The sequence below is a fragment of the Zonotrichia leucophrys genome, chromosome 11 (genome assembly GCF_028769735.1).
Source record: "Zonotrichia leucophrys gambelii isolate GWCS_2022_RI chromosome 11, RI_Zleu_2.0, whole genome shotgun sequence".
Lineage (NCBI taxonomy): Eukaryota > Metazoa > Chordata > Aves > Passeriformes > Passerellidae > Zonotrichia > Zonotrichia leucophrys.
Window position 1 is genome coordinate 109,264 of NC_088181.1, and position 24,793 is coordinate 134,056.

Sequence of the window (24,793 nt, forward strand, 5' to 3'; positions counted from 1 at the left end):
TTTGCTGTTTCCAGAAAAAAAGAAAATCTTATAAATTGTTGTATTGAGGAAACACACCTAAAGGACTGTAATAAAGACATACTGGAATCAACAATTCTGCATTTTCTCTGATTAAGCTTAGGAAGCAGAGGTGTAAGTAATTTTCAAAACAGTACATTATGGAAATGCATCATATGTTACTTTTACCCTATTTTTTTACTGACTGGAAACACCGTGGAGGCTTTTATTCAGGTAAACACATGGTGCACAGAATTGCATCCACTGAAAACAAGTATTCATAATAAAACTTAAACCACTCAAGCTGGCATTGGTTAATGTCGAGATAAGTAGCAATGTACCAAACAGAATCTATTTTTGCTCAAAATCCAGCTGATTAGCACTTACAGGAGGAAGCTCTTTACTATAACTTCAGTAAGAACGGGCTTTTAGCTGCTTTTAGCCGAATATGTTAAGGTCTATTTTAAAGGGACTATAAAGAAAAACAGTGGCTCTGTGCTTCTGTTCCTTAGTGCAACTCCCACTTCTCTATGTCAGCTTGCCTGCCCTAAATTTGCATAAACACAGTATAAAGGAGGATACCTTGCTTTCAGTGAATTTACTACCATGAGGCCAATGCTGCCTGCTCAGCATGGAATTTGTCCTTCAACATGATCCCTAGTAATAAGACTATTATTTCCATAATACAATATCCCACCCTTTTCAGGGATTAGGGGTTTAGCTCTAGGAATACAGATACCCGTATTGCTAAGGTAGTGAGTGTTCTAAGTTAAAGGGACTCTGCAGTTTACACATGGAAAAGGATATTCAGAAATAGGGATCTGTAGGCATTTCACTCCTCCCCAAATCTGGTAGCAAGTTTTTCTCCTTCTGGAACACTTAAAACAAGTGAAAACCATTCAGTTGTTCAGATTTGAACTATATATTCCCATTGGAGGTGGGAGAATGGCATAGTCCATTAAATTTATTTTTTTGTGCTCCAAGACTAGAAATACTCTCACCAAATATTTCAATAGGAGAACTTCCTGATCTTCTCTTGGTTTCTTCAATCTACTCCCATTAACCTGTCTTCTCAGTTTTGGTATTTATGCTAATGAAATCTACGTCTTTACCTTGTCTTTAGGATCCCAACCTTAGCATGAATTCTTCTGCTACCCATGTGGACTGTGAGAATTCCCAAGAAAACAACTGTTCTTGGGTATGAAAGCTAGAAGACAGAATTATTTCAACTAAAAAAATAAATGGATTCACATAATCACAGAAATAGTTTCCCACATGAAAACCCAGGAGTTTTTATTTTCAGCATTAGCTGGTTTATTCCATTTTCCCATAATACAGTAAGTGAACACAAACATTTCCCCACCTTTGCCACCAAGGCTGGATACTCAGGCACACAAATGGAGCAAAAGGAAAACTGGACTTGAAAATGCAACCATTAAAAAAAAAAACAAAAAAAAAACAAACACCACAAAAACAACTAAAACCCACAAAACAAAAAAACCAACACAAAATCAAAACAAAGCTCAACGTCTTTCCAGAAATCAAATGTCTGGTCATCCTTGCATCTTTTCTGGCACTAAATATCCTGCATGGCAGCATGTCAAGCAATGTTTTCTTTATTCAGCTTCCTTTTATTTTTCCTCCTCCTTGGCAGTGCAATTGCTCCATGTGGTTTCTCTAGTCTTCAGCTGTGGTCTGTGGTGGGTTTGAGCTTCTGCCATTTGGTCCTACTCCTTTGGCATTCTGTGCGCTCCAACCTAAACATAATTAATTTGGAAAACAAACTTGCATTATTTTAACCTCCATTGTGGCTGTCTCTCCAGGGGTTTTGGAGAGTGACCCTGTGCTGCTGAGAGCTCTCCTGAATGTAGTCAGGGTTCTTGTACCAGTTGTTCTTGCATCCACGCACGCTCCTACACCTCTATGCCTGCACCTCTGTCCTCCTTGGCTCTAGTGAATAGTTCAGCACTCTGCAGCCTTCAGAAAGTAGATTAAGAGACCAGCTTTTCTGCCTTCAAAGTTTGATACTCAGAGGAGTTCTGGGCAAACAAAAGATCCAGAGACATATTTTTCTGCTCTTCTTCAGTCTGAACAAGCCGGTAGCCCAGCAAATCCATTGCATCTTTGCACACATTTTGCACTTTTTCTATTTTCTGGAAGGGAAGTGCGTTTCTCCAGGCCTGGGATACTCTCAGTGCATCTCTTGACCCAATATCAAAGGCCCGTGCTCCATCACCTTTTCCATGGGTGATGTTGTGGACCCACTTCTGAAGCTCTGGTGTGAAATGGAGTTCTGCAAACCTGTACATCTCAGCAGCCCTTGCTAGAGGGTCTCTGACAATGTCTTCATAGCGAACCAGCAGATACCGGTCTTTCAGGAAGCTTGGAGCAGCCTGACTTCCTGCCTTGTATATCTCAACATGGCTTTTGCAGATTACCTGCATTGTGTTGTAGGGCCCCATTTCTCCCTTTGCCTTCTGAAACCCCACAACAATGTTACTGTCGTGTTTCAGTTCTTGCACTGTGTTCTCTCGGGACCTGAACACAGCCCGAGGATCACGTACCAAGTGAATTATTTTGAGGTTCAGGGATGGATCGGTGAGAAGGGGATAGAGAACTTTCAGGTCAAAGAACCTAACTTCCTTGATGGCAACGTGGCTATAGGTTTTACAAGCTTCCTCCACCTTGCTGAATGGGTACTTGCCACAGATGGTTTTGCAATTGTCTGCAGTGATTATGTCACTGCGACTGAATGAGTCACAGGCAGGTGGGGAGCACAAGGCTCGGCTTGTCTCCCACTGAAATAAATCAGACTTTTTCTTCTGGCTAGACATGTAAGCATCAAACACAGACATGTCACACAGAAAGACCGACCTGACTAAGTCCCGCACTGCCATGTGTAAGACTTTGGCACTGCTCTGGTACATCTTAACCCACACGTGCCATGCAGGCTCCATCAGGTAGAAGACACTGGGATGCTGGCTGAAGATTTGTCCAGTGAAGGAGGATCCTGACCGCCAGGAGGAGAGAATGAGGATGTGGACAGGAGAAGGTTTTTCTTCCATATGGGCATCGTTGCTGCAGGGTAGGAAGTGGATAAGAAGGAAGGACAGAACTACCAGAATCAGGAGCACCTGCACTCTTCTAGACTTCACCATGATTGCAAGGGACCTGCAGAGACAGAGGAAGTTCAGCATCACAAGATGATGAAAAAGGCAAGATGTGGTGCATCAGGCTCCTGTGCATCCCTCTGCAGGCACAAGATTTTGAAAGCTGCCACTCTGCTAGTGACACTGTGACAACCACCACACAAGGTGTCTTTGCAAAGGACATAAGTACTGCAGGGCTGAAGGTTTTCTGCAGCAAAACCACTGTCTGTCAGGAAGACACTCTAATACAGTCTTAGAAGATAGTGAAAAGCTTGTCTGTACTTTTATTGAAGTTTAACAGCTAGTTGAGTGAACTGAAGTCAGTACAGATAAATGTGTACTTCATGTGCATAATCCCTGCAAATGATTCTGCCAATTTTTATGGAGGAAAAATGCAAACCTTCCCTTTTTGCTGAGGTGTTCAGAATTCAACAGTTCCACATTTTACTTTTAAACACCTTACTCTGACTAATATTTACAATTATTTTTATGCCAAAATGCTGTAAACATACAATGTAAGTTTCCTTTTGTTTTGATTATACTCCTTTTGAAATTTCAGGAAACATTTATTGTCACCACACATGTATTGTTACCAAAGGAAGAAGCTTGGCACTGTAATAAATCCAAGAACAGTATCTCCTCCAGACAGAGCTTTGTAGGCAATTTTGCTAGGAAGACTCATCTTTTTGGAGGCAGGTTTAACTTCTTACCTGCCACAATAATCCTCTTCTTAGCCTAACTCCTTTTTAGAGACTGTCACTTGCTGTCCCTCCCTCCAAGCCCACTCATCCTATTGGTCTTTTTTGAGGAGACATACAAAAGAATGTGCTAGTTGAACTCAAAGGTCTGCCCAAAGCTGGGTCCTTGTTTCATACACTAAACCTCTCTTCTGCCTGTGGAGGATGAACTGAATTACAGAACGGAAAGTGTCTAAAAACTTCCATGCCATTGGGGACATGGTATGAAAATACCACAAAAAGAATTCATAGCCTGAATATCAGCTGGCACAGTAATCTGGAGGAAATACACCACTGAAGATGGGATCTGAGGCAGAAAGAATTAATTAATTTTTTAAAAAATACATTAAAGGACATTTTGCCTATTACTCCTGTCTTGTGTGCTCTCCTTCTACCACCCAGCAGTGCCTGACGGTGCCTCAAACACAGGCTGGGTATGCTGCAGCATGGGCTGCCCCTGGGGACAGGCTCCGTGTGCAGCACAAGCCCAGGCAGGATGGAGTGCTCCCCAGCACCATCTGCCGGGTTTGTCAGTTTAGCTGTGCCGCAGTGGAGACAGACCTCTCTTGCTAGTGCAACTGCTTTGTATTTTCTAAGGTGAACTAAAACTGAAAAAACTTTTCTGTTTCCTAGCCATGGTCAGTCCTTCCGGGGGATGCACAGCAGGACAGGACAGAGAGAGCAGGGCTTTTAGGGCAAGATGTTAATCCCATACAGAGCAGCATCCGAGCTCGGGCCCTTACAGCTTCGTATGCTCCCTTTGTGCGGTCCCTATTGCATGAGACCCAAGCAGCTATTCCCATGCCGAGCACCAGCCCCTCTACTCAAGCAGCAGAGGTATAAAACAACTCAGCTGCAATGCAGACATTGCCTCCCTACTGCATGCGTGCCACGCCATCTGGGTCCACAGTAATTTTGAATGTTCCCAAAGTTTCCCTAGCCTCCTCCTTATGCCCTGCCTCAATTTTCCTCTGCAGCAAATCTTTCAGACTAATTTGCACAGGGGTGCCTCCTCCCATGATTTCAGTTCCTCTAGTACTGGTGTTTTAGATTTTCACAGTCACTGCTGCTAACCAATAAAGAGCAGTACTAATCTGTGCCTCCAACGTACATGCATAAATTGGCTTTTTTACCTTAGTAACCTGCTGTGAATTTGTGTTGAGCTTAGGGTTTATAAGGCAGCAATTATAATTTCTTGGAGAAAGGACAATACCCAGCCTAATGGGTAATTCTGGTGGTTGCCAACATGTGCTACCACAGTATGAATTTTACTTTAGTAATGTCTGGCAAGGATGGGGCTGTGCATTTAGAGAGGGACCACACCATTCCTGTCTCCTGGACAAGAAGCCCTCTGATTTTTTTTGGTTACACAAATGGCCTGTAGTGTTCAGGTCTGACAAGGAGCTGAATCAGGTTGCTATTTGGACCAACCCTAGGAAGAGCTGCAAACAAAGACTGTTGTGAAAATAAGTGATATATCAGTTTCTTCCTTCCAAATGAATACAAGCAGTGTTTACCAAAAGTCCTGGCTTCCAAATGAACTTCGATGATATCGCTTCCATCTGGCACCATTAATATTGTTATTCTAACTCCTGACAAAGTTCCTGGAATATAGCCAGAAGCTATTAATTGAGAAAAATTCTGTTGAGCAGACATGAACAATGGCATGAAGGTAGACACCCAGGCAGATTTAAAACCACAGAAATAGTTGTTTCTTTGGAAACCTACATGTGAATTGCCCAAGTATGATAATGAAATCAGGTTTTTTTCAGGAAACAAGAGTATACTTTTATCCCAGGGTGGGATAGCTGGATGTTTTAGATATTTCACAAAGTGACTGCTTTTGATAGAAAGCAGCAGATGACCTCATGTGAGACCACAGTTTCAACAACTTCTTCACTCATATAAGAAGTAGCGATAATTGTTGCCATCACAAGTCTGTTCCACAGGGAGTAGAAGGACTGAAATGAATTGTGTGCCTGGTGAAGAGGTAGAGCAGCATCATACTATAATATCTATCATACATTCCCTAATATGAGATAAATACTAATTATATAACCTTCGTTTTCACCACTGTATTTCTCAATCATGGGAGCTGGGATGTTTCTAAACCAAGGTCTTAAGCTTAACATTTTCTCTACAGCAAACATCCACAGTCACCAGTGATAGAATTAATTTCATATTGCAAAAGTGAAAATATGAAGTTCTCACAGAGCTGGCAAGTAAAGATCAGCCCAGAATAATTGAGACAATCTCAGCTGCAGAACAAGAAAAGAACACTGTTAGCAGTGTGTGTGCTAACAGAGAAGAGCCAAGATTTGGCTGAGAGCAGAAAGAAGTGGAAGAATCTCAGGGCACAGAGGATGCAATATAGAAACTATCGAAAAGTACAACAATCCAGTGTCAACATGTTAGTGTCTCCCACAGCAAAGGTATTAAAATACTGCCGGAGCAGCTTGTTTCAAAAAAAAAAAAAAAAAAAAGCAGAGACTTAGGCTTTTCTAGAAACACATAGAGACTTTGGAAAAGCTTGATCCTGGAAAAGAGAAAGTGTTAAAGAAAGCAGCAAGCAGCCCAAGGGAAATGTACCCATGAAAAGCCCTCAGCATTAGTCACCATATCCCCAGATTACAGGGAATTTATTGAACATGTGCATTTCTCTGGCAGGTGTGAGGCAGTTACGTCCCAAACCCACCTTGTGCTGTGCAAACCAATGTTGAGTGCTCTGCCAGTCTGAGGGAGTTCTCCAGACGTGTACAGGCTCCCCACTGCTGTAGCGGCCCCAGTCTAGCAAAGAGGATTGGCACCAGAGAAGCTTCTGTCACTGGTCTTTGATGGCACTGATGGTTGCTCAAATGCTGCTTCAATTTGGCCTGGTCCGTTTCTGCACAATTAGAAGTTGTCTGCCCATTCAGGGGTGAGCAGCTGGCATGACTGTCACTAGTGGGAGAAGCTGAGCAAGGGCACTGAGAAGACTGTCTGGAGAAGCAGGAACTACCCTCTAAGCCAGACCCATAGCTTCTGTCTGCAGAAAATTGTCGCAATTTGCTGGCATCAAGAGCAACTACACTAGATACCAAGAAATGGTTGAAAATCTCACCTTAACAAGTCCTTGTGAAGCATCACCAGACCTGATTCAAGCAAAGTTGCCCTCACACACGTTCGCTGTTGTGGTACACACGCCTCCAGGCAGTCAAACAAACAACAGTGCATTCATGCACAGGCGCTCTGTCTTCATCCTGGGGTCTCACATACACGTGTACTTAGCTCCTACCTACACCTGTGCCTGCCCCTCCCTGTCCTCTTTGTGTACATCCCATCTCTAAGACTGACTGCTCTACACTGCCCGCCTACTTTGACCAGCCTTAAACTAGAAAACTCCACCCTGCACTAAGCAAAAGGTACGGAAATGGCAGTTTCTTGCAGGGGTGTGAATGACCAGGCACTGCTAGTAAAGGAACAGGGCCAGAAAGTTCATGAAGGAGACTGAGAGATACTTTAAACTCCTATTACAAGCCCCAAAAAAGACTGCTGCCTGTAAGAGCAGGAACAGGGATGTCTGTAGCATGTCAGAGCAAAGGACAAACAAGTTGCAAAGAGGATCAGCTTGCCCACCATGAGTGCAGAGATAGGGCATACTTTCCTACCATTGCTCTGGCTGCTTGTCTTGTCAGCAGATACAGATTCACATAAAATCCTTTTTACTCTTCTCTGTCTGTACCTTGCTTGAATTAAACATTTAGGGGCTGAGAAAGAAAACTGTGTGAAAGGAGAAGCATGAAAGGAGCAGCTGGACTTGGCCAGTTAATGATTCACAAGGGTGCTGGAGTTGCAATGGGACTGTGCCAGGTAAGGTAGTGAAACAGGGCAGCACTGGGCTCAAGACAAATACTTACACACAGGGACAGTTGCTTTGGGTCATTCCTATTCCAGATCTCATAGATTCTGTCACACAGTCTGGAGACATCTAGACCTCATAATGGTGTCCTCTGTGTTCCCAATGACCTCACTGCTGCTCTAAAGGCAAGTGGAATATAGGAGACAGCAAAAGAAAAAATCTGGGCAAGGCTGGTGCTTCCAGCAGGAGGAACAATCTGAATGGGGCAGGTCATGTTCCCTTTCACTTGTTGCATTGCAAACACAGACGGTCAAGCCCTGGTAACCCTGGGCTGGGAAACAAGGTGAGAAGTTGGCAGTGGTCCAGGTAGGGCCCTGTGGAGGACCATGCAATGTTCGGTGCAATCTGGACTTCTGCTATGTGTTCCCATGCTCTGCACTGACACACAGGATTTACCTGTACGTCATTTGGTGTTAGAAAACCTTTGTAAAGACCACACCACTTGAGCAGCTCTTCCTGAAGGATTATTTCTCCCTGTCTAACAGTTGCATGAAAAAAGATGGATCAAAATTTCTGTTCCAGTCGTATGTAGTTTGCCCAAGAAAGGCTGATCCCTTGGCATCAATATGTAGGCTTTATGACAGCACTGAATACTACTGTGCAGTCATCTTGTCAAAGAGTTGAACAGATTTTTCTACCTGTATATAAGCCACGACCCAGATTTTAGTCTGGGCTTTCCACAGGGCCTCCTCTGTAGTATGAGCAGTTGCACAGAGGAGGAGAAAATGCTCTTCCTTGGATTTGAGATTTGGGAGGACAAACTAGTCTGGCACACTGTATTTCCTGAGACCTGCACATTGTGACACTTGAAGGACAAAACCTCTGGCTCCTGAAAACAAACAACACGCTCCCCTGTCTGACTCAAAAGCTTTATGATGCAAAGCAGAAGCATACAGGGTTGGAGTAACCCCAAGCACAAATATAGGCCATGTGGAAAATGGGTTGATATCAGCTTTAAGAAGAAGGACTTTGGAGGTGTTGTTGGACAAGAAGCTTCACATGAGCCAGCTATGTGTGCTAACAGCCCAGAAACCAGTCATGTTCTGGGCTGTGTGTCACCAACAGCATGGGCTGCAGGATGAAGGAGGAGATTCTTCCCCTGTATTCTGTTCTGGCAAGATCCCACCTGGAATACTGCATCCAGCTCTGGGCTCCTCAGCACAGGAAAAACAAAGGCCTGTTGCAGTATGCCCAGGGAATGACACATTTCTATTTTCTACCCTCACTTTGTGGACTCAGAGACTAGTGATCCCTGTGAACTGCCCATGCAATCACACTTTGTTTTTCTTACACCCTGAAGACGTAAGCAACATGTACTGTGCTCCCAAGCATGCATAAACAGATCACACCTGACCCAGTGCAGAAGCAACAGAAGTAGGCTGCGGAGTAACGCAGATGGTGTAGACTAGAGTTTAACTCCACAGTGCTTACACTGGAGATGCCTCCCTACCTGAGAGCATGTTTTTGACAGCTGATAAGAGAACCAGGCATACCTATGGCAGTGAAACCTGATCAGCTCTAAGGTTTGACTAACCCCATGCTCTGTCTTCTGCCATCATCTAGAGGAGATGCCTAGGGGAGAGAACAAGAAAAACATTTCCTCCCTGAAGCCAGGGATCTGCAGTACACTATTCACCTCTCTGAATGCAGATGGTAAAAATAAGCTAGTGAGTGATGCCCTGGAAGGTCCTGTTTCTTTCTCTTGGCTGTGACAAGAGTGGAGAGTGATGTCTGTCAGTAGACAGAAGCTGTCTAAAATCAGTTCAGATCAAGTTTGTCTTTGCATTTTATATCACCTAGATATTTTTCTATTCACTTTTCCAGTCTTGTTTTGAACTTAAGATACTTTTGGCAGCAACAGGATTTCCTGGCAATATGGGTACATTTAGCTGCATGTTGTGGGAACTACTTTCCTCTGCCATGGACGTACAATAAAAACTGTATTTGGTATAATCACAATTTTTAAAATCAAGACACAGGAGTAATTTCTCCCTATTTTTAGGCTTCAACCTACACAATTAACCTATGCTGTTATATGCTCTGAAGAGCACAACTCATACCAGGCTGATATATAAAGCAGCTCATGGTAATCATGCTGCCAAAATCTCTATCACTTTCAGGTGTGTGATGGGATAGTTCATATTTTCTGCATCTCAAAGGTATGATGCTGGGGAGCTGCTGTGAGAGTCAATGCTGTGATTATGCATTGGTGAATGTTTCCCTTTCAAAGCAGAGGATTTTCAGTTGTTTTCTAGCTTACACTTCTGAAGCTGTAGAGGAAAATGAAAATTTATGGCTCTGCAATGTCACTGAGTATGACACAAAGCTGCGATGTCGCTGTTCACACAAGCGTCATGCATGGTCTCCTGTGCTGATCAGTGGATTTGAGTACTGCTATACTGTGTTTTGAAATGCACAGTTCAAAAGCAGTTTGTTTACTGCTCCTTGCAGTAAACAAACCTGACAGTAATCTACAAAAAAAAAAAAGTCTCTATGTCAATTGCTCATTACTCTCAATGGGATGACGGCAACAGAATGGAATTCTGCTTTCAGAAAAGAGTCTTTTTTGGTAGGGATGCTGTATACAGTCACCCTGGTTATTTTAGAAGTCATCATTCATAGAGGACGGAAAGAACGCAGCAGTCAGAGAAGCTTGAGAATGCATAGGATCAGAGGTGCAATGCCTATGTTAAACTCCAGTCAGAGCAAGTTCTTTCTGAGCTAGAGCAGATATTGGCCCATATGCCTTCCAGAGCAAGGAAAAATGAGACAAATTATTGATATGGTGTCCTATATGGCAGCAAGGACAGGCTGATGTGCCTGTGGCTTTTTTCTTGTGTTTGAAGTAAGTTTTAAAGTTATATTTTTATTTAGAGGCATTGTGAGATAAATAGACTTGTCTGAATTGGCACACAAGAACCCAAAGTTGTGTCAGGCAAGAGCAAGGATAGTGGCTGATCTCCCTCTTTTGCCCTTGCACAGTTGCAGTATCATTTCTTGCCTTCATTGTAATACAGCACCCTAATATCAAGTGGTGGGGGAACAGGAAAATGAGAAAACACGAGAGAAAGAAGGAGGTCACATAATACTTTACCAACACATTACAGAAATGGGAAAAATAGTAAGAAAAAAATAGATATATTCAACTTTTGAATTAATTTCACTGGTCAGCTTCTGCCTTCTTTATGTACATAGGCAGTCTAAAACTGGAAATCAGCACAGGAACTGAAGGGGGAGCAGAACAGCTAGTTTAGAGTGGAGAGAAGCAACAGCAGCAAACAGACCTGGAGCATGAAAAGCCCATGCAATGCGCTGGAGTGCAGAAGACCCTGTGCTAGCACCAACTATTTCTGTCAGGTATCCAAGAAATAACTCATTCAGACCTATTGGCAACACCTCTTTGCTTTGGCAAAGCTTCAGGGAACACTGACCCAAGACAAATAAGGAAAACAAAGACAATATATGACAAAGCAAAGGGCTGGTATTGATCTGGGCTCCCAGCACTGTAAGAGCCCATGCCAGAGAGCCAAACCATGAGGAAGATTCCAGTGCTTCTGCCCTTCAGGAGGCTCTCCCCAGTGCTGGGGACTGAGGCTGAAGGCTAGTGTACAACACAAAACCTCAGTCTTGTTCTGACTGGTTTTTAAGCTCAGCTGGCTTGGTAGGTGCCTTCTAGCTACTGGAACCCTGCTGAGGGTGTGTCTTGCGTGGCTGTCCTGTCAGTGGTATGACTTTGACCATGCTAAGCCTTCCTTCTCCTGCAGAGCTCCTCTACACTCTCACAGTCTGGTTTACAAAATCCCTCCCATTCACCACGAGCAAGTACTGTCTCCCAGCCCACTGCTACCACCTCCTCTCACATCCACGGTCTCCTCCTGGCCATTTCTCATGCTTGTGGAAACCTGTATGTGCCTCTGGTGGGTAATGCCACCAGAGCAGGTCAGCTCCTTTGGCCCCTGACAGCAGCATGCCCCATGAGAACAAGGTTATGTGCTAGGCCTCACATACAAAGTTTTTCACAGACACCTCCCCTTTGGGTTCCACTGCCATGCACTGCACAGGCCTTACACCTGAGCTCCTGGAAAGGCTGGGCTCTGACTCACCAGGGCCTCCACGATCATCCCCCAGACTGCTTCCTTGGTCCAAATTAGAAAACCACATCTTCCCACTGCTGGTGTACAGCCTGGCTACACGATGGTAGAGAGCAGGCTAGTGTAGACAGGCTCTTGCAGCCAAAGGCCACGGCCCCAAGGCAGGAAGACCCTCAGGGACCTCCCCTTTGGTCTGCAGACCAGCTGAATGCAGTCAGGGCTACTGGAAGAGGGAGTTGGTGAGGCCAGTGCCAGGAGCCAGGCTACACTAAGATCCCTAAAACACCTGGGGGAACTGATGATCTCATTGCTGGCAGGTGCAATTTATCCCAGCTTGCCTGCAGTGCCAGTTTCCCTGTCAGGGTTGAGCCTACTGCCAGGCCCTTTGGAAGATGAGGACTAGTACACTTAAAGATAAGAAGTTCCTTCATTTCCCAAAGAAAGCCCTAGACATGAGGCTGCCTCCTTGCCTGGGTCCCCATATCTGAAGTAAATCACCCTAATCCTAAACATGGCCAGCCCACACAGCACAGAAAAGGCCAGACACACAATGCAAGTCTGTGCCAGGGTATAGCACTGCTGCTCCCCAGCTAAGACAGGGAGGATGGCTGTGGATGGGTGTGTGAGCCGGCACGGACAGCATGCAGTAACAACCACAAAAACAGAGATGAAATGCACAGTAAATTTATTTCCATTACCTCACCAACCAGGGAATCCTCAAAGCAGGACCCAGGCAGAGGCACACAAACAGGGATGCCAGCACTGTGGAGTCTAGTCCATGCTCAAGGATCACCAAACCTGCTTTCACATGTATATACCTGTTTTCACATGTATATCAGGGATTATTGCAGGCACAGTTTACCATTGAGATTTGATCTTTACCACAGCAAAGCAGGAATATCAAGCATGTTCAATAGGGTGGTTCTAAGTCTAGCACAGGCCTATGTTATATGAAGACAGATGTACCACTTACCAAACATACAAGACTAAACAACAATTAGTATATGTGGTTTTCTACACTTCACCTGCAGGACATTTGAGTGTATTTACAATCCTCCTTGCCAATCTTCCTTTATTTTCCCAAAATCAGTTATAAGGCCACTGGGGCAGCTCTGCTAAAGCTCTGCAGATCTTGTCTGAGCATCTCTGAAGAGCAGTTTCAGATCTGTCTTGATTTCTTCCTTGGTCTCAATGCTGCAGGGGTTTCCTTTGGCACAGAGTACCTCCAAACTCCAACTTAGGCTAGTTTGTATGGCTGGCAGGGTGCTCTAACCTATGCCCACACTGTGACGCAAAGCATCTGTGAGTATAATACCTGAAAAATGACACTAGCACATTTGTGGTTTAATGCTAGTTTGCTATTGCCTCAGGGAAAACCTAGGTGTGGTCAAAAGGATATGTTTACAAAAGATGACAATGGAGGATGTGGCTTTGAGAAATCCTGAGATTTATGAGAGATATATATATGCCTATGTCTCTGGCTCTCTCAGCCTTTTCATTCAAATGTGGCAGGGTCAAAAAGAAACAGGATTGTGTTAATTATTGCAGAATATTTGCATATTAACAGACTTCTCTTTTTTTCTGAAAGAAAAGGGGTTCCTGAAGGAAAAGTGATCTCAAAGGATCAGCTTTCTCTAAAACCAGGATCTGTTTATTATGGGGATTAAAGCTACAGAACCTAAGGTATGTGGAGAAGAGTTGAAGGAAGCAGATGGTACATGAAAGCTGTAGTAGGTTCAAGATGGCATAACAATGCAGCAACATCATGCTATAAAGGTCTCCTGGTCCAACACACCCTTCATACACCACCCTGCTTGTTACTTGTCAATGTCTTTTCTTGAGCACTTCTGGTTATTCAGCTCTATTTGAAGGTCTAATGGCATGAAATCTCTGAAGCTGTGTACCATTCACTCATATCCCCAGCTTCCCTCTCTTTTTGTTCTGGGATCACTTTCTGTGAAAGGAAAAGATGTAGCATGGACACTCAGTTGACATGTCAAAGACTTTTCCACACACTGCTATCTTTCTCATTTGGCCCTTCCCTCTAATGGAGTACTGGTACCCAGGCTTTGTACTGGGCAAGGTAAGGGGAGACAAAGAGACCATTATGGAACCTGGCAGGACTGGCCAGGTGTAATCTAGAGCCGGCTCCTTTCATTGGGGAGGCAGGGTTGACCTATGGATCCCAACCCTGTGGGAGGACACGTGAACAGAGCTGCAGGTGGCAATGTAAGGTACTCCACAAGTTGCCCCTTCGATAGTTCCAGAAATTGAACATCTCACCTGTACATGTGACCAGAACAAGTATTGCAATAGCCATTATCATCTCCTCCCATTTCCGTTGAATAAACAGACAACAGCAGGCCACCAGTTCCTTATTACTTTATGGAGCTGACGTATTCAGCAATCAGTAACCCTGGTACCACTGGCATGTCACAAACACCACATATAGTATGAGCCATGGGGTGCCACCCCATGATTCATCAGTACAGCAGGAAAGGCATGCCAGGCCTCGAGTATTTAGGCATGGCTGGCTCCAGTCCTGGGGACAGCTGCCTCCCTGCAGCAGCAAGCACAGCACTCACTGCTCTGCTGGGCTCCACACTGGGGGAGGCTGTGAGGGCCAAGGAGAAGGTGCAGACATTACTGTATTGTGGGGAGAGGACAGGCTGCCACAGCAAGCTGCCAACACCATCAGGGCAGGAGGGGCTGGCTCCAGTTGGGGTCAAGCTTTCAGGGCCCATCCTGCTCTCAGGGTTGGTGGGTTTCTTTGGGGGTCTGAATCACTCTCACCATATCCCCGCCAGCACACAGGATGGCCCTGGGCACGCAGGCACATGCCTGGTGCACTGCAATACCATGAGGTGAGCAAAGGTGACCCACACAGTGACCAAGCCTAACCTAGCGCAACAGTAGGACAGTGCAGGACTGCCATGTCAGAATTTTTATTAGTAAAAAAGTTACAATAACTTAGTCCCTTTATCACGCAAAGGGCTCAGTATAAAGAGCTCTGGCCTCCTAAGGTAACACAGAGAAGTGCGAGGTGGGTACTTCTCTCTTATCCTCCAGGACAGCAGCCTTCTCCTGTCCCCAAGGGGAAGTGTGGCCAACTTAGGAGCCACAGGCCCAACCCAGGAACAACCTTTTGCCCCTGCTTGCAGCTGGTTCACAGGTAGCACAGAACAACACAGGGCACAGATGCCGAGTCTACAGAGACATAGGGGACTGGAAGCAAGAGGATGTGCAAGCTCTAGTGGAGGAGGAGAGAGAAGTGTCTTCCTCTTTCCATAATGCTGAGGAGTCTGTGGAGCACAAAAACTGAAGCAGCAGGACAGTGGCTGCATACAGGCAGGGAGAGGTGGGGCTGGCTGGAAGCAGCCTTGCCTGCCCAGCTGCTGCCTCATACAAGGTCTAGCCTGACAGAGGCAGGGGGCCAGCTGTAGCTACTTGTCACACTCCAGATCCTGGGCCCCCTCAGCACCCTGGTAGTGCATCTCACAGAATTCCTGAATGCGACTGCAGGCCTCCAAGATCATCTCCTCGGGCACGGTGGTCACTACGCGGAAGAAGTTTGGGTACTCAAAGCACTGAAATGAGAAAAGATGGAGCTGGCAGATTACCTGGGATAGTGCTAGTTTTAGATCCCTGCCTTGGCACCATGAGCTGCATCAGTACATGAATACAGTCATTGTAGAAGAGGAGGGCTTGGTTCTTGCTGCCTTAGACCATTTTTCCTGTTCCAAGCAAATCTCCCATCTCCATCAGTGTAGACATGACGCTGTGAGGGGGACAGGCCAGAGGACTTTGTGTGAACTGTGCAGACCAGACTGTGCAGGGAATGGGCTGAAAGGAGTTAGCAAAGGAGAGGGCTGGAGAATATTTAAGGCCCTGTCCATATTCAATGTTGGAAGTGAATGCAAGGCACAGATGTTCTCAGCCTTCCCTGTGTCTGGAGGGGTGAGGGACTGGAAACAGACTGAGGAAAGGAACACAGGTGGGAGCACTCCTCTGATGGAGCACCTTCAGCAAGGAAGTGTGGGGTATATGGATTTCAGGGATACAGCTCTGCCAGGCTGAGAAATACTGGGCAAGTCTGGAGTTGGGAAGATCCTGGCAGCCTGACTGAGGGCTGTTAGTGAGCCAGAGACTGCCACACGCAGCACGGGGAGCTGACAGCCAGCTCCTACACGCTATTACATTACTATGGACACTTGCATACACAACTCCCAGCCTGTCCTCAGAGCTCAGGGATGCAAACCCCTACAGTTTCTCCCACCCTGCTTTGACCTCGCAGCTCCTTGGGTCTCTCAGTGTTAGGCTCACCGTGGCTGGCAAGCAGAACACAGACTGCTCCGAGATGAGTCGCTCAGTGAACTCCACATCATTTTCAAACTCCGGAAAATGCTCCATCTCTATCTCAACCTGCAGCAGAGGGATGTAACATGGCAATCAAGGGCACCAAAACTATCTACAGTGTCCTTGTTTACATATATGGCCCAGTGACTTCCCAGTCAAGAGCAACTGTCTGCCCTCAATTTTTGCTTATGATTTGGGCTGCCTGAGAGAAACATATAAAAAAACCAAAACGTGGGCTTCTGAAAAAGTCTTCATTAACTACCTCAAGATGGAATTTCAGTTAAATGCTGCTTCAATAAAAAAACACCTGATAGAAAAGACATGGTAACCAATTAGAAGTGAAAAGGAATAAATAAGACATCGAGACAAAGCTTGGTAGAGAACTCAATATGCATTAATAATCCTGTCATGAAAGAAAAAAACCTAATGCTTTGATTTAAAATAAAAAGAAAGAAATATAGCAAGGTCTAGAATATTATGAGCAAAATAAATCCTTGTAGGATGATATAATTGGTAAAATGACACAAAAATGGTAAAATCTTCAATAAATATTTCTTTTTTGTATTTGGAAAGAAGGCAGCTGTCCATCTCTCACATAAAGACACTGCTATTCTGGCCATTTGTTTATAGAATCCCAGAATGGTTTGGATTGGAAGGGACCTTAAAGCTCATTTAGTTCAATGCTTCCACTACAGGCATGGCTGCCATCCACTAGATCAGCTTGTTCAGGGCCTCATCCAGACTGACCTTTACAACCAAAGAAGATTTTTTAAATCTCATGAAAATATTCTTAAACTGGTAATTTGAGAGATACTTTGCAGACATAAGTTCTGAAAGAGCTAGTAGAAAATAAAAATAAACATGTGATTTAATTAGAAATAGACAGCCAGCCACTGGAGAAATACAATAAATGGGAAAGAATCTTAGAGCTGTGCCTCTACCTAAAAAGCATAAGCAAAATGACCTATGTAGCTCTGAGTAAAATTTGAAACAGGGTCAAGTGATAAGGATTTTTCTATAGAAATGAGTGAGACATATACTGCAGTATTGTCCAGTTCAGAGTCCACATTTTAAGAGTGAATGAAAAACTGGAGACATTATGAAATGGAACAAATTAAAAGGAAAAAAAAATTCAAATGTGTCAAAGTGTCATAAATTTCTCAATTGAACTTGATTAGATGAAAAAGGAAATTTTAGCACATTATAAACTTTAAAGCAAACAGGCATAGGAAAAGGCAGAAGAAAAGGCAACACCACAGGCAGAAGACAAGCATGCTAGTATGAAGAAGGCTCCATCTTCTACAGGAGGTATGATATTCTGCCTTGTTTTATAATAGAGGCCTCCAATTGCCAGCAGGCTTCATATCCAGCTGAAACAGCCTTGTCTTGAAAAATCATGGAGTTCTGTGCAGAAGCAAGTGGGTTAAGTGCACTGGCCTCTGCTCTGTGAGAAGTTAACAGCATATCCTGGCCTTCTAAGGTGACCAAAGGATGCATTTACGGCACAGGGCAATTTGAAAATGCGCAGTAAACGGAGACCTGGTGGCGAGTACCACTCTGAAACATTGACTAGCTCTGGCAAACAGACCTAGTGTAAGTGTTGGCAATCCTCACTTACCATCAGGTACATGGCTCCAGCAGGCCTGACAGGCTGAAGGCCAGGGATAGCTGATAAGGCAGCATAACAAAGGTCAGCATTAGACTGAAAAGCAAGAGGGAGAAATTTCAAAATAGGAGAAGTTCTAGAAAACAGGTCAATGATTGGAAGCCAAATTCTGGACTGGGACTATGAACAGGTTTGCCTACTGTAAATAAAGGGACAACAAATGCAAACAGTATGGGAGATCATGGCCTTGAGTGCAGCAGGTGTTACTGAGCTGAGCTCAGAAAGTCAGTGCCAAACTCCATCCCCTCTTGGCAGCTACAGCTGCAGAGGTAGGCTGCCTGAACGTTACCACAGTCATTACTTCTGCCCATTACAATGTCTCCTGCTGGAATTTGATCTGTTGAGACAACCTAATCACAGACAAAACTGCACCTCCAAGTGAAGAGGAGGGAAGAATGATGAACTAAAGAGAAAGGACTCCCTCCAAACAATTTGTGAACAGCCCTTCTTGATCTATAACAGCCTGTTTACCTTGAGGATGCTTAGGGTGTTGTGATAGAACTCAGGTGGTGTTCGGTGCAAGATACGTTCCAGTGCTCCTTGGACAATTGTACAGGGTCCTAGGATCCTCTGACTCAGTCTCAGAAGGCCGTCTCTGATCTGACAAAACATAGTTTTTGCAGCTTAGATTATACTTCCCTAAAGGAAAGGAACAGCTCCAAGGCTCACTTCCTGTATTTCTACAGCTGTGCACACCCTTCTCTTCAGTGAGCATACAAAGTACTAAAGAACATTTGTTTGACTATATGCCAGGTTTAGCAGACTATTTACAGTGTCATTCTCTGTTCCTCCGTTGCAGATTGAAATGCCAACAGAGACAACTTTTGGAGCTTCCCAATCTGACTCAAACCAGGCTGGAATATAGATAATACAAGTAAAGCCAGAGCTGTTCCAAATACAACTTTGCATTTCCCTTTGGTTTGTGCCCACATTCCACACTTTCAAAGCCAGGTAAGGACAATCAATATTAGCTTTTCTGCTCACTCATTTGGTCCTCTCTTCTCCCTCTTCCTCTGCAGAGAGCCTTCTAGGTGGAAAGGTCACTGCAGTAGATGGTTGTCCTTGTAACACTGCTGAAAAATAGCCAGATAAAGTACTGGCAGCACTGCAAGGTGCTTTGTTCTTACTTTTAAGAGAAACCATGTAAGAGCACATAGACACCACACATGGACTCCATGTGCCTGATAAGCCATGCAATACTTTCAGTGCACACTGGAGCTCTCTGAGAAGTTAGAAGCACAGAAAAAGGACAAGGCATATATTAATGAGCAGGAGAGACACGGAGTGAGTTACAGTGTAGATGTGGGTAGAAGACCATGTCTGGGAGCAGATAGAGTAAGGAAGGGACATGAAAGAGGGGGAGAAAAGCAGCTAAGCACGATTGGGTGACACCTACATGAGAGCAAAAGTACCTGCCTGTATCAGTTAAAGACCTGATGATCCACATACTGAAGACTCTGCAAGTCTGTTGCCATGACAGCAACACATTGGTTCTCACCTCGTTACCAAAGATGTCTCTCCTGTCATGAATTAGGATCCAGCCCATCCGCCAGCCAGGGACTAGCCATCGCTTTGCCAAGCCACCGCAGGACAAGACTGGCACATTGGTGCTGAGAGTTGCAATGGGTTCATACTTGCAGTCAGCAAATACCTATGACCAGAGATTGTGTTAGGGCTGTCCCTGCCTCCTACTGTGAGCATGGGTGTGAGCAAGAGGCTTAGCAAGAAGGGATGCAGTGAAGCGATGGGAAACCGATGGTGAAAACTTCCAGCTTCAAAGTATGAACATGGTAAGCGCACAGGCATAAAAGAAAACTGTTTGGGAAGTGGAAGGGAGCTGGACAGGAGAGGCTCCCCTAGGACTGTGGCCCAAAGGACTGGGAGCTCCAGGCATGGACTCAAGCCCAGGGAAGTGGAGCTGTCCCTCACCTCTAGAGACCAGGCTGCCAAGGCCAAGGATTAGTACATCAAAAGGGACAGGCAGCATTGCGAGTGGAAAGGACTGCAGGGGATGCTCACCATGTCTCCGTAGATCTCATCAGCCAGGATGGGCACACACTGTCTTGCTGCCACTGTGGAAGAGAGGGCATTCAGCCTGGCCACCTGCATCCTCCATGGGAACAGACTTGCCCTTTGCTGCAAAGCCTGGCAGAGCTCTGAGGGAAGCTCTGTCTCAGGTCACAGGGTCCCTCTCTTCCTCCTACAGACTGTTCATTTGGAGAGCCTGACCACTGGAGATCCCTGCCCTGACTGAGCCTAGTTGTGCTCCAGTTGGTGGGGATTGGCAGCACAGCCCTCCCTGTCAGGACAAGGAAGCACAGGGCTCCTGTGAACACTCCCATTGCAGAGCCAGAGGGGAAAAATGAGCAGTCCAAGTCACACAGAGCTCTTGAGGAAGGCACATGGTCTGCATGTGATAAGACAGCACCTCCACACTGAGCAAGCCCTCATTCCTGAGGTGGAGTCAGTCAGAAGCAAAGCCTTTGGCCATGGTGTTGCAGTGACTGAGACACGAGCAATGGGGGCAGACACTAGACTGCAACCATGCCCCAGGCCCCAGAAACACACAGGCAGGCTCACCTGCCAGGATCTCCTGGAGGTGGCTCTTGCTGAACACAGAGCCACAGGGGTTTGATGGGTTGTTCACAATGAGGCAAGCTGTTTTCTCATCCACCAAAGACTCCAAGTGCTCCAAATCAATTTCCCAGGCCTTCTCTGGCTAGTGAAGTGAAGAGAAAGGGAAGTAAAAGCTGAGGAACTGACTTGCCACACAAGGTCAGGTGTGCCAGGGCACCCAGGGTTATTCTGCCACTTCCCAGGCAGAGCCAGGGTATTTCTGAGAGGAGAAATGTCAGGATTTCCCCTTCCAGGCCTGCCACTACTTACCAAGAGATTATAGAGTTTGACCTCTATCCCCAAAGACAATGCCAGAGTCTTGTAGAGGGAGAAGCCAGGCCGTGGCACCAGAATGTTCTGGCCTGGGTTGGCCAGCACTGCCAAGGCAAGCTCTATGGCCTGGCTGCAGCCACTTGTTAAGATGACATCCTGCAAAGAGCACAGAGAGGTCAGTGGGAAGCACAACCACTCTGAAGTACTCTGGACACACAGGAGTGACATAACATCCAGGCTCAGCTCTGCCAGGGAGAGCTTCTCAGCCAAAAAAGACAGTGCCAGGGCCTGACTGAAAGCAGGGAAACTTCAGCTGGTGAACAGAAAAACCTCCTCCTGGGGAGGATGGAGGTGAAGGGCTCCAGGAAGGGATGAGAGCAGCAGAAGGCCACCTTGGGACAAGGTGATTTGACTAGCCTTTAGTTGCATAACTGGGCAGACAGGGAGAGCTGGGGTAGGGCCCCCATGGTCTGCAGGCAGCAGCACCCTGTCTGCACTGCAGTGGGAGTGCCTTGGCTGGGCACCAGTACCTGGGCCTTCAGCGGTGCCTCTGGGCAGTTGTAGTATGCAGCCACAGCTTCCCGGCAGGAATGGTAGCCTGAGGAAAGACGAGTCAGACATGGAAAGGAGGTTCTTACAGATTCCTTCCTTCTTGTTACCAGTACAAGGCTCACAGCTGCTGCCCAGCTGGGGAAAGCCCATTTGGTGGCAGAGACTGTCCTACCTCAGGCCAAGCACCATGCAGCCCCAAGGCTGGGCCAGGATGGCCAAGAGCAAGGACAAACCTTGGGCAGGGAGGCAAACTCAGACCCCAGTATGGCCCAGGGACAGAACTGACAGGAGCAGAGTGGATGGTAGCCAGAGAGTTTTCTGAGCCAGGGGAAGCCGAGGCATGGCTTTCATTGTTTAGTGATGCCACTCTATGCCAGATCTATGCTCTGTGCATGCTTTTGGCACTAACTTCATGCGTGCCAAAAGATGGTGTCAGTGAAGTCAGGGAGCCCAAGAGAACTCCTGGTTAAGGCAGATCAGAAAGGAGCTTGGCTATGACCCATGGCAGGGACACACAGTACCCAAGCTCTTCTAGGTTCTTGATGTCCTGTCTGCCCCAATGGCTGGGGCAGCAAACAGCTTCTGCAGGATCTCCGGGCCTCAAACAGCCCACACAGGAGAGAGCACACAGGTGTATCTGGCGGATACACTTACCTGTGTGTTCATGTGACTGTTGGTGAGAACAACTGTAGGGTGCTAATGGAAAGATATCTGTGGGCTCCATATACCTGCTGTGGGGTAGAACCTGGTGTATGACTTCATCCAACTCTCACAGGATGAGCTTTGTCAACTTACCAACAGATGGAGCATAACCATTGTACTGTCCTGAGTCCAAAACCTCCTTCACAGCCCGTGTGACCTCATCATTTGTGGGAAGGTTTCCAAAGACCGTCGGGTCTCCTTTTCAAAGATCGAAAAAACAGTAAAGTTCTCGCTGATCTGTGACAGGCACAGAGCTGTGTGGTTGTCTGACCTATCCCTTGGTGTTCACACAAACTTTGTGCTTCAGAGCCCTGTCATCTGTCAGCCACACAGCTGATCCAAATACCTGGAGGCTTCAGCCACCGGACTATGCTCACCTAAGGATAAGGAGATCATGGCTTTCTTTGGGTTGGGTTCCACCTTCATGCTGTCTACAATGGCTCGGATGGGATTGAAAGTCTTCTTTGACATTTCAGAAGCCCTGACAGCCCATCTTGGCTTCCGACCTTTCACCTTCCCTGGTGATATGGTGTTCCCAGTGTTCTTGAGATGAACATCTAGCACAGGGGCATGATCTCCATGGCCATTCACTTGGATCAGGTACGAGTCCATCCTGAGAGCTGTCAGTGCAAAGTGAATTTCCTGGGCTTAGTTAACACATGTCAAACAAGGAATCTTGTCTAGGGATGCATTTGGGGATGCAGCCCATAAGTAAAACTTCCAAAAGCTGTAGACACTCCTTACTGCCTATGGACAAAGCAGCAGCAGCAGCAAGTAGGGCCCTATTTGGTGCCAGGATGTAGTGAAACCCCATGCATAAGTGAGAGAGCAATACAGTGGGAAAGATTAGGGCATTTCTGTGCGTTAGCTACACCCCTGCATGGTAGACCTCCTGCACTGAGGAGGAAAAAGCCACGCTAAAGCCAGAAGCCAAGAATTAGCAGCATTTTGTAGTCACTGCTTGACTGCAGATTCAATAGTCCACTGACAGAAGGACCAGGTCACCCACTTTCTACTCCCAGCTATCAACTTGTACACCCCAACCTGCAAACACAAGGGCTGGCCCACTATGTGCGTTCATATGTAGTATGATCCTCCAGTCTACAGACAGAAATGCAGCACTGCAAATCAAATATCAGATGCCAAGAAGGTAGTTCTTCTTCAGTGTTATCAGGACGTACTGAGCAGTGGCAAGATAGAGGTTAGACACTTACTTCTGTCGGCAGAGAACAGGCCAGCCCAGAGAGCCTAGAGCAAAAGGCAATGCTTAGGAAATTGAGCAAGACTGGTATGGCCAAGAGGGAAATCCAGAAGGCACCACTGCCCCCAAAGAGTCTGTAGTTCAACCTGAGTAAAAAGCAACACACAGCAGAGGAACAGCTGCCTCCAAGGCCCAGAAATGGACACAAAAGTGACTTACACATCCCAGCATGTTATACCCAGAACACAAGCTAGATGAGGCAGAAAAAGCCTAACTTACAAACTGATGATGACTCTGGGATTTCCATCTGTAGCTTAGGGATAGGGCACAGAAGAGGCAGACCTCCTGAGCCACAGAGTCTGTTCTTGCTAATACTGGCACACTACCTTGTAATCCTGCCACAAACTGCTTATTCTGTCCTATTTCTCTGCTCCACTGAAAAGCAAGTCAGTAAAGAGTGGCCCTTTCCTGATGGTAGTTGCATAGCCCCACACTCGCAGATACAGCACAGCTCCCCTTCCTTGATGCAGAGACTGAGCCAGGAGGGCTGTAGTGTTACTTGGTTCACACAGGATTTTCTATCTGAACAAATTTCTCACTGTTTCAGTGAAGTTTGCACCTAGAGATGCCCCATGCTGCTGCAGTTACTCTACCAGCAATGCATTAGGCCATTTATAGCAACCCAGGCTGATCTAACAGGGTCACAAAGCAAGACTTCAGCTTTTCTGCTGAAACCTTCTGCATTTCCTTTCCATCAGAAGCAAGACAGCTGAAGAAATATACAGCAGGGCTGCACAAAAAACTGAGTCTAGAAATGAGTCACGTATCTCAATTCAACTGTTGGGCTGTGTCCCAAATACACAGTCTATCCTAGCAGAGCCCTTACACCACCCTGCAACATGGCTCTTCTAAAAAGAGGAGCTGTAGACACAGGCACAATAGATACCTTCAGTGTAGGCAGCCAGGAAAGAACTCCCCACTACCCCCCTGAAAGAAGCAAGGCCCCAGCACACAGCACCTTACCTTCTACAGCACAGACAGGGAGACACCAACAAGTCTGGGGGTCCAGTCCCTAGTTTTCATCCAGGACAAATCCCCTTGAGAGGAAAGTCCTGTGAATTTTTGCCCATGAAATAATCCCCAAAACTGGGCGTTGAGACTGAATCATTTAGCCATTGGCCCACAGAGAGGGCTGCTCTCCCCACCCAAAAATGACCTCTCCTCCCCTTTGCAATTGTAGTCACTTCAAACACCTGGAACATGGCTCTGCATTAACTCTTTCTGGGGGCAGCCTAAGGACACAGCTTGATTTCCTGGCATGCCTAGGCTGCCATCCTTTGTCACCACTTTCCTCAGTCTGCAAACACTGCTGGGGGCAAATCTAGAGAGTCCAGGTACTCCAGCACTAGTACCTTGTAATTCACTGAGAGTGGATTGATGGACCGTAAAGCTTGAGGAGGCCATCAGTCTGTCCTAACCTAAGAGTTTCTGGGATCCCAGTGCACCAGCTGGCAAACACCAGTTTGTGGCTGCATTACAATGGATTACAATTGGG

At 46.1% G+C, this 24,793-nt stretch overlaps 2 protein-coding genes across 5 annotated transcripts; both read right to left on the bottom strand.

Annotated features, from left to right (window-relative positions):
• Positions 1 to 1,344: 1,344 nt before the first annotated feature.
• On the bottom strand, positions 1,345 to 12,096 carry LOC135452789 (carbohydrate sulfotransferase 4-like). 3 transcript variants are annotated; one of them, XM_064723197.1, is made up of 3 exons: positions 11,885 to 12,096; positions 9,316 to 9,353; positions 1,345 to 3,168 (listed from the first exon to the last, which is right to left on the bottom strand). In XM_064723197.1, the coding sequence occupies exons 1-3, from the start codon at positions 11,900 to 11,902 to the stop codon at positions 1,989 to 1,991; spliced, it is 1,236 nt and encodes a 411-aa protein (XP_064579267.1). In that variant the 5' UTR covers positions 11,903 to 12,096; the 3' UTR covers positions 1,345 to 1,988. The 3 variants fall into 3 exon arrangements, with proteins under 3 accessions (XP_064579267.1, XP_064579269.1, XP_064579268.1); XM_064723199.1 differs by having other exon boundaries at positions 9,275 to 9,353; XM_064723198.1 differs by lacking the exon at positions 9,316 to 9,353.
• Positions 12,097 to 12,546: 450 nt separating this feature from the next.
• On the bottom strand, positions 12,547 to 24,546 carry TAT (tyrosine aminotransferase). Of its 2 annotated transcripts, XM_064723009.1 has the most exons (12): positions 24,262 to 24,546; positions 22,415 to 22,657; positions 22,131 to 22,235; positions 21,314 to 21,381; positions 20,781 to 20,939; positions 20,475 to 20,613; positions 19,914 to 19,966; positions 19,393 to 19,545; positions 18,366 to 18,494; positions 17,847 to 17,930; positions 16,196 to 16,294; positions 12,547 to 15,459 (listed from the first exon to the last, which is right to left on the bottom strand). In XM_064723009.1, exons 2-12 carry the CDS (start codon positions 22,647 to 22,649, stop codon positions 15,316 to 15,318), a joined length of 1,368 nt encoding a protein of 455 aa, XP_064579079.1. In that variant the 5' UTR covers positions 22,650 to 22,657; positions 24,262 to 24,546; the 3' UTR covers positions 12,547 to 15,315. The 2 variants fall into 2 exon arrangements, with proteins under 2 accessions (XP_064579079.1, XP_064579080.1); XM_064723010.1 differs by lacking the exon at positions 17,847 to 17,930.
• Between the last annotated feature and the right edge of the window lie 247 nt (positions 24,547 to 24,793).

Bases quoted from the DNA above. Each gene is read 5' to 3' on its own strand.
- LOC135452789 (XM_064723197.1), bottom strand. The intron at 3,169-9,315 runs GTTAGTCAAACC...CTGTCTCTGCAG, and splicing joins GGCAGAAGACAGAGCATGGG to GTCCCTTGCAATCATGGTGA.
- TAT (XM_064723009.1), bottom strand. From the start codon at position 22,649: ATGGACTCGTACCTGATCCAAGTGAATGGCCATGGAGATCATGCCCCT. The intron at 21,382-22,130 runs GTAAGTTGACAA...GTCTTTCCTCAG, and splicing joins TGGTTATGCTCCATCTGTTG to GCTACCATTCCTGCCGGGAA. The intron at 18,495-19,392 runs GTGAGAACCAAT...ATGTTTTGTCAG, and splicing joins GAGACATCTTTGGTAACGAG to ATCAGAGACGGCCTTCTGAG.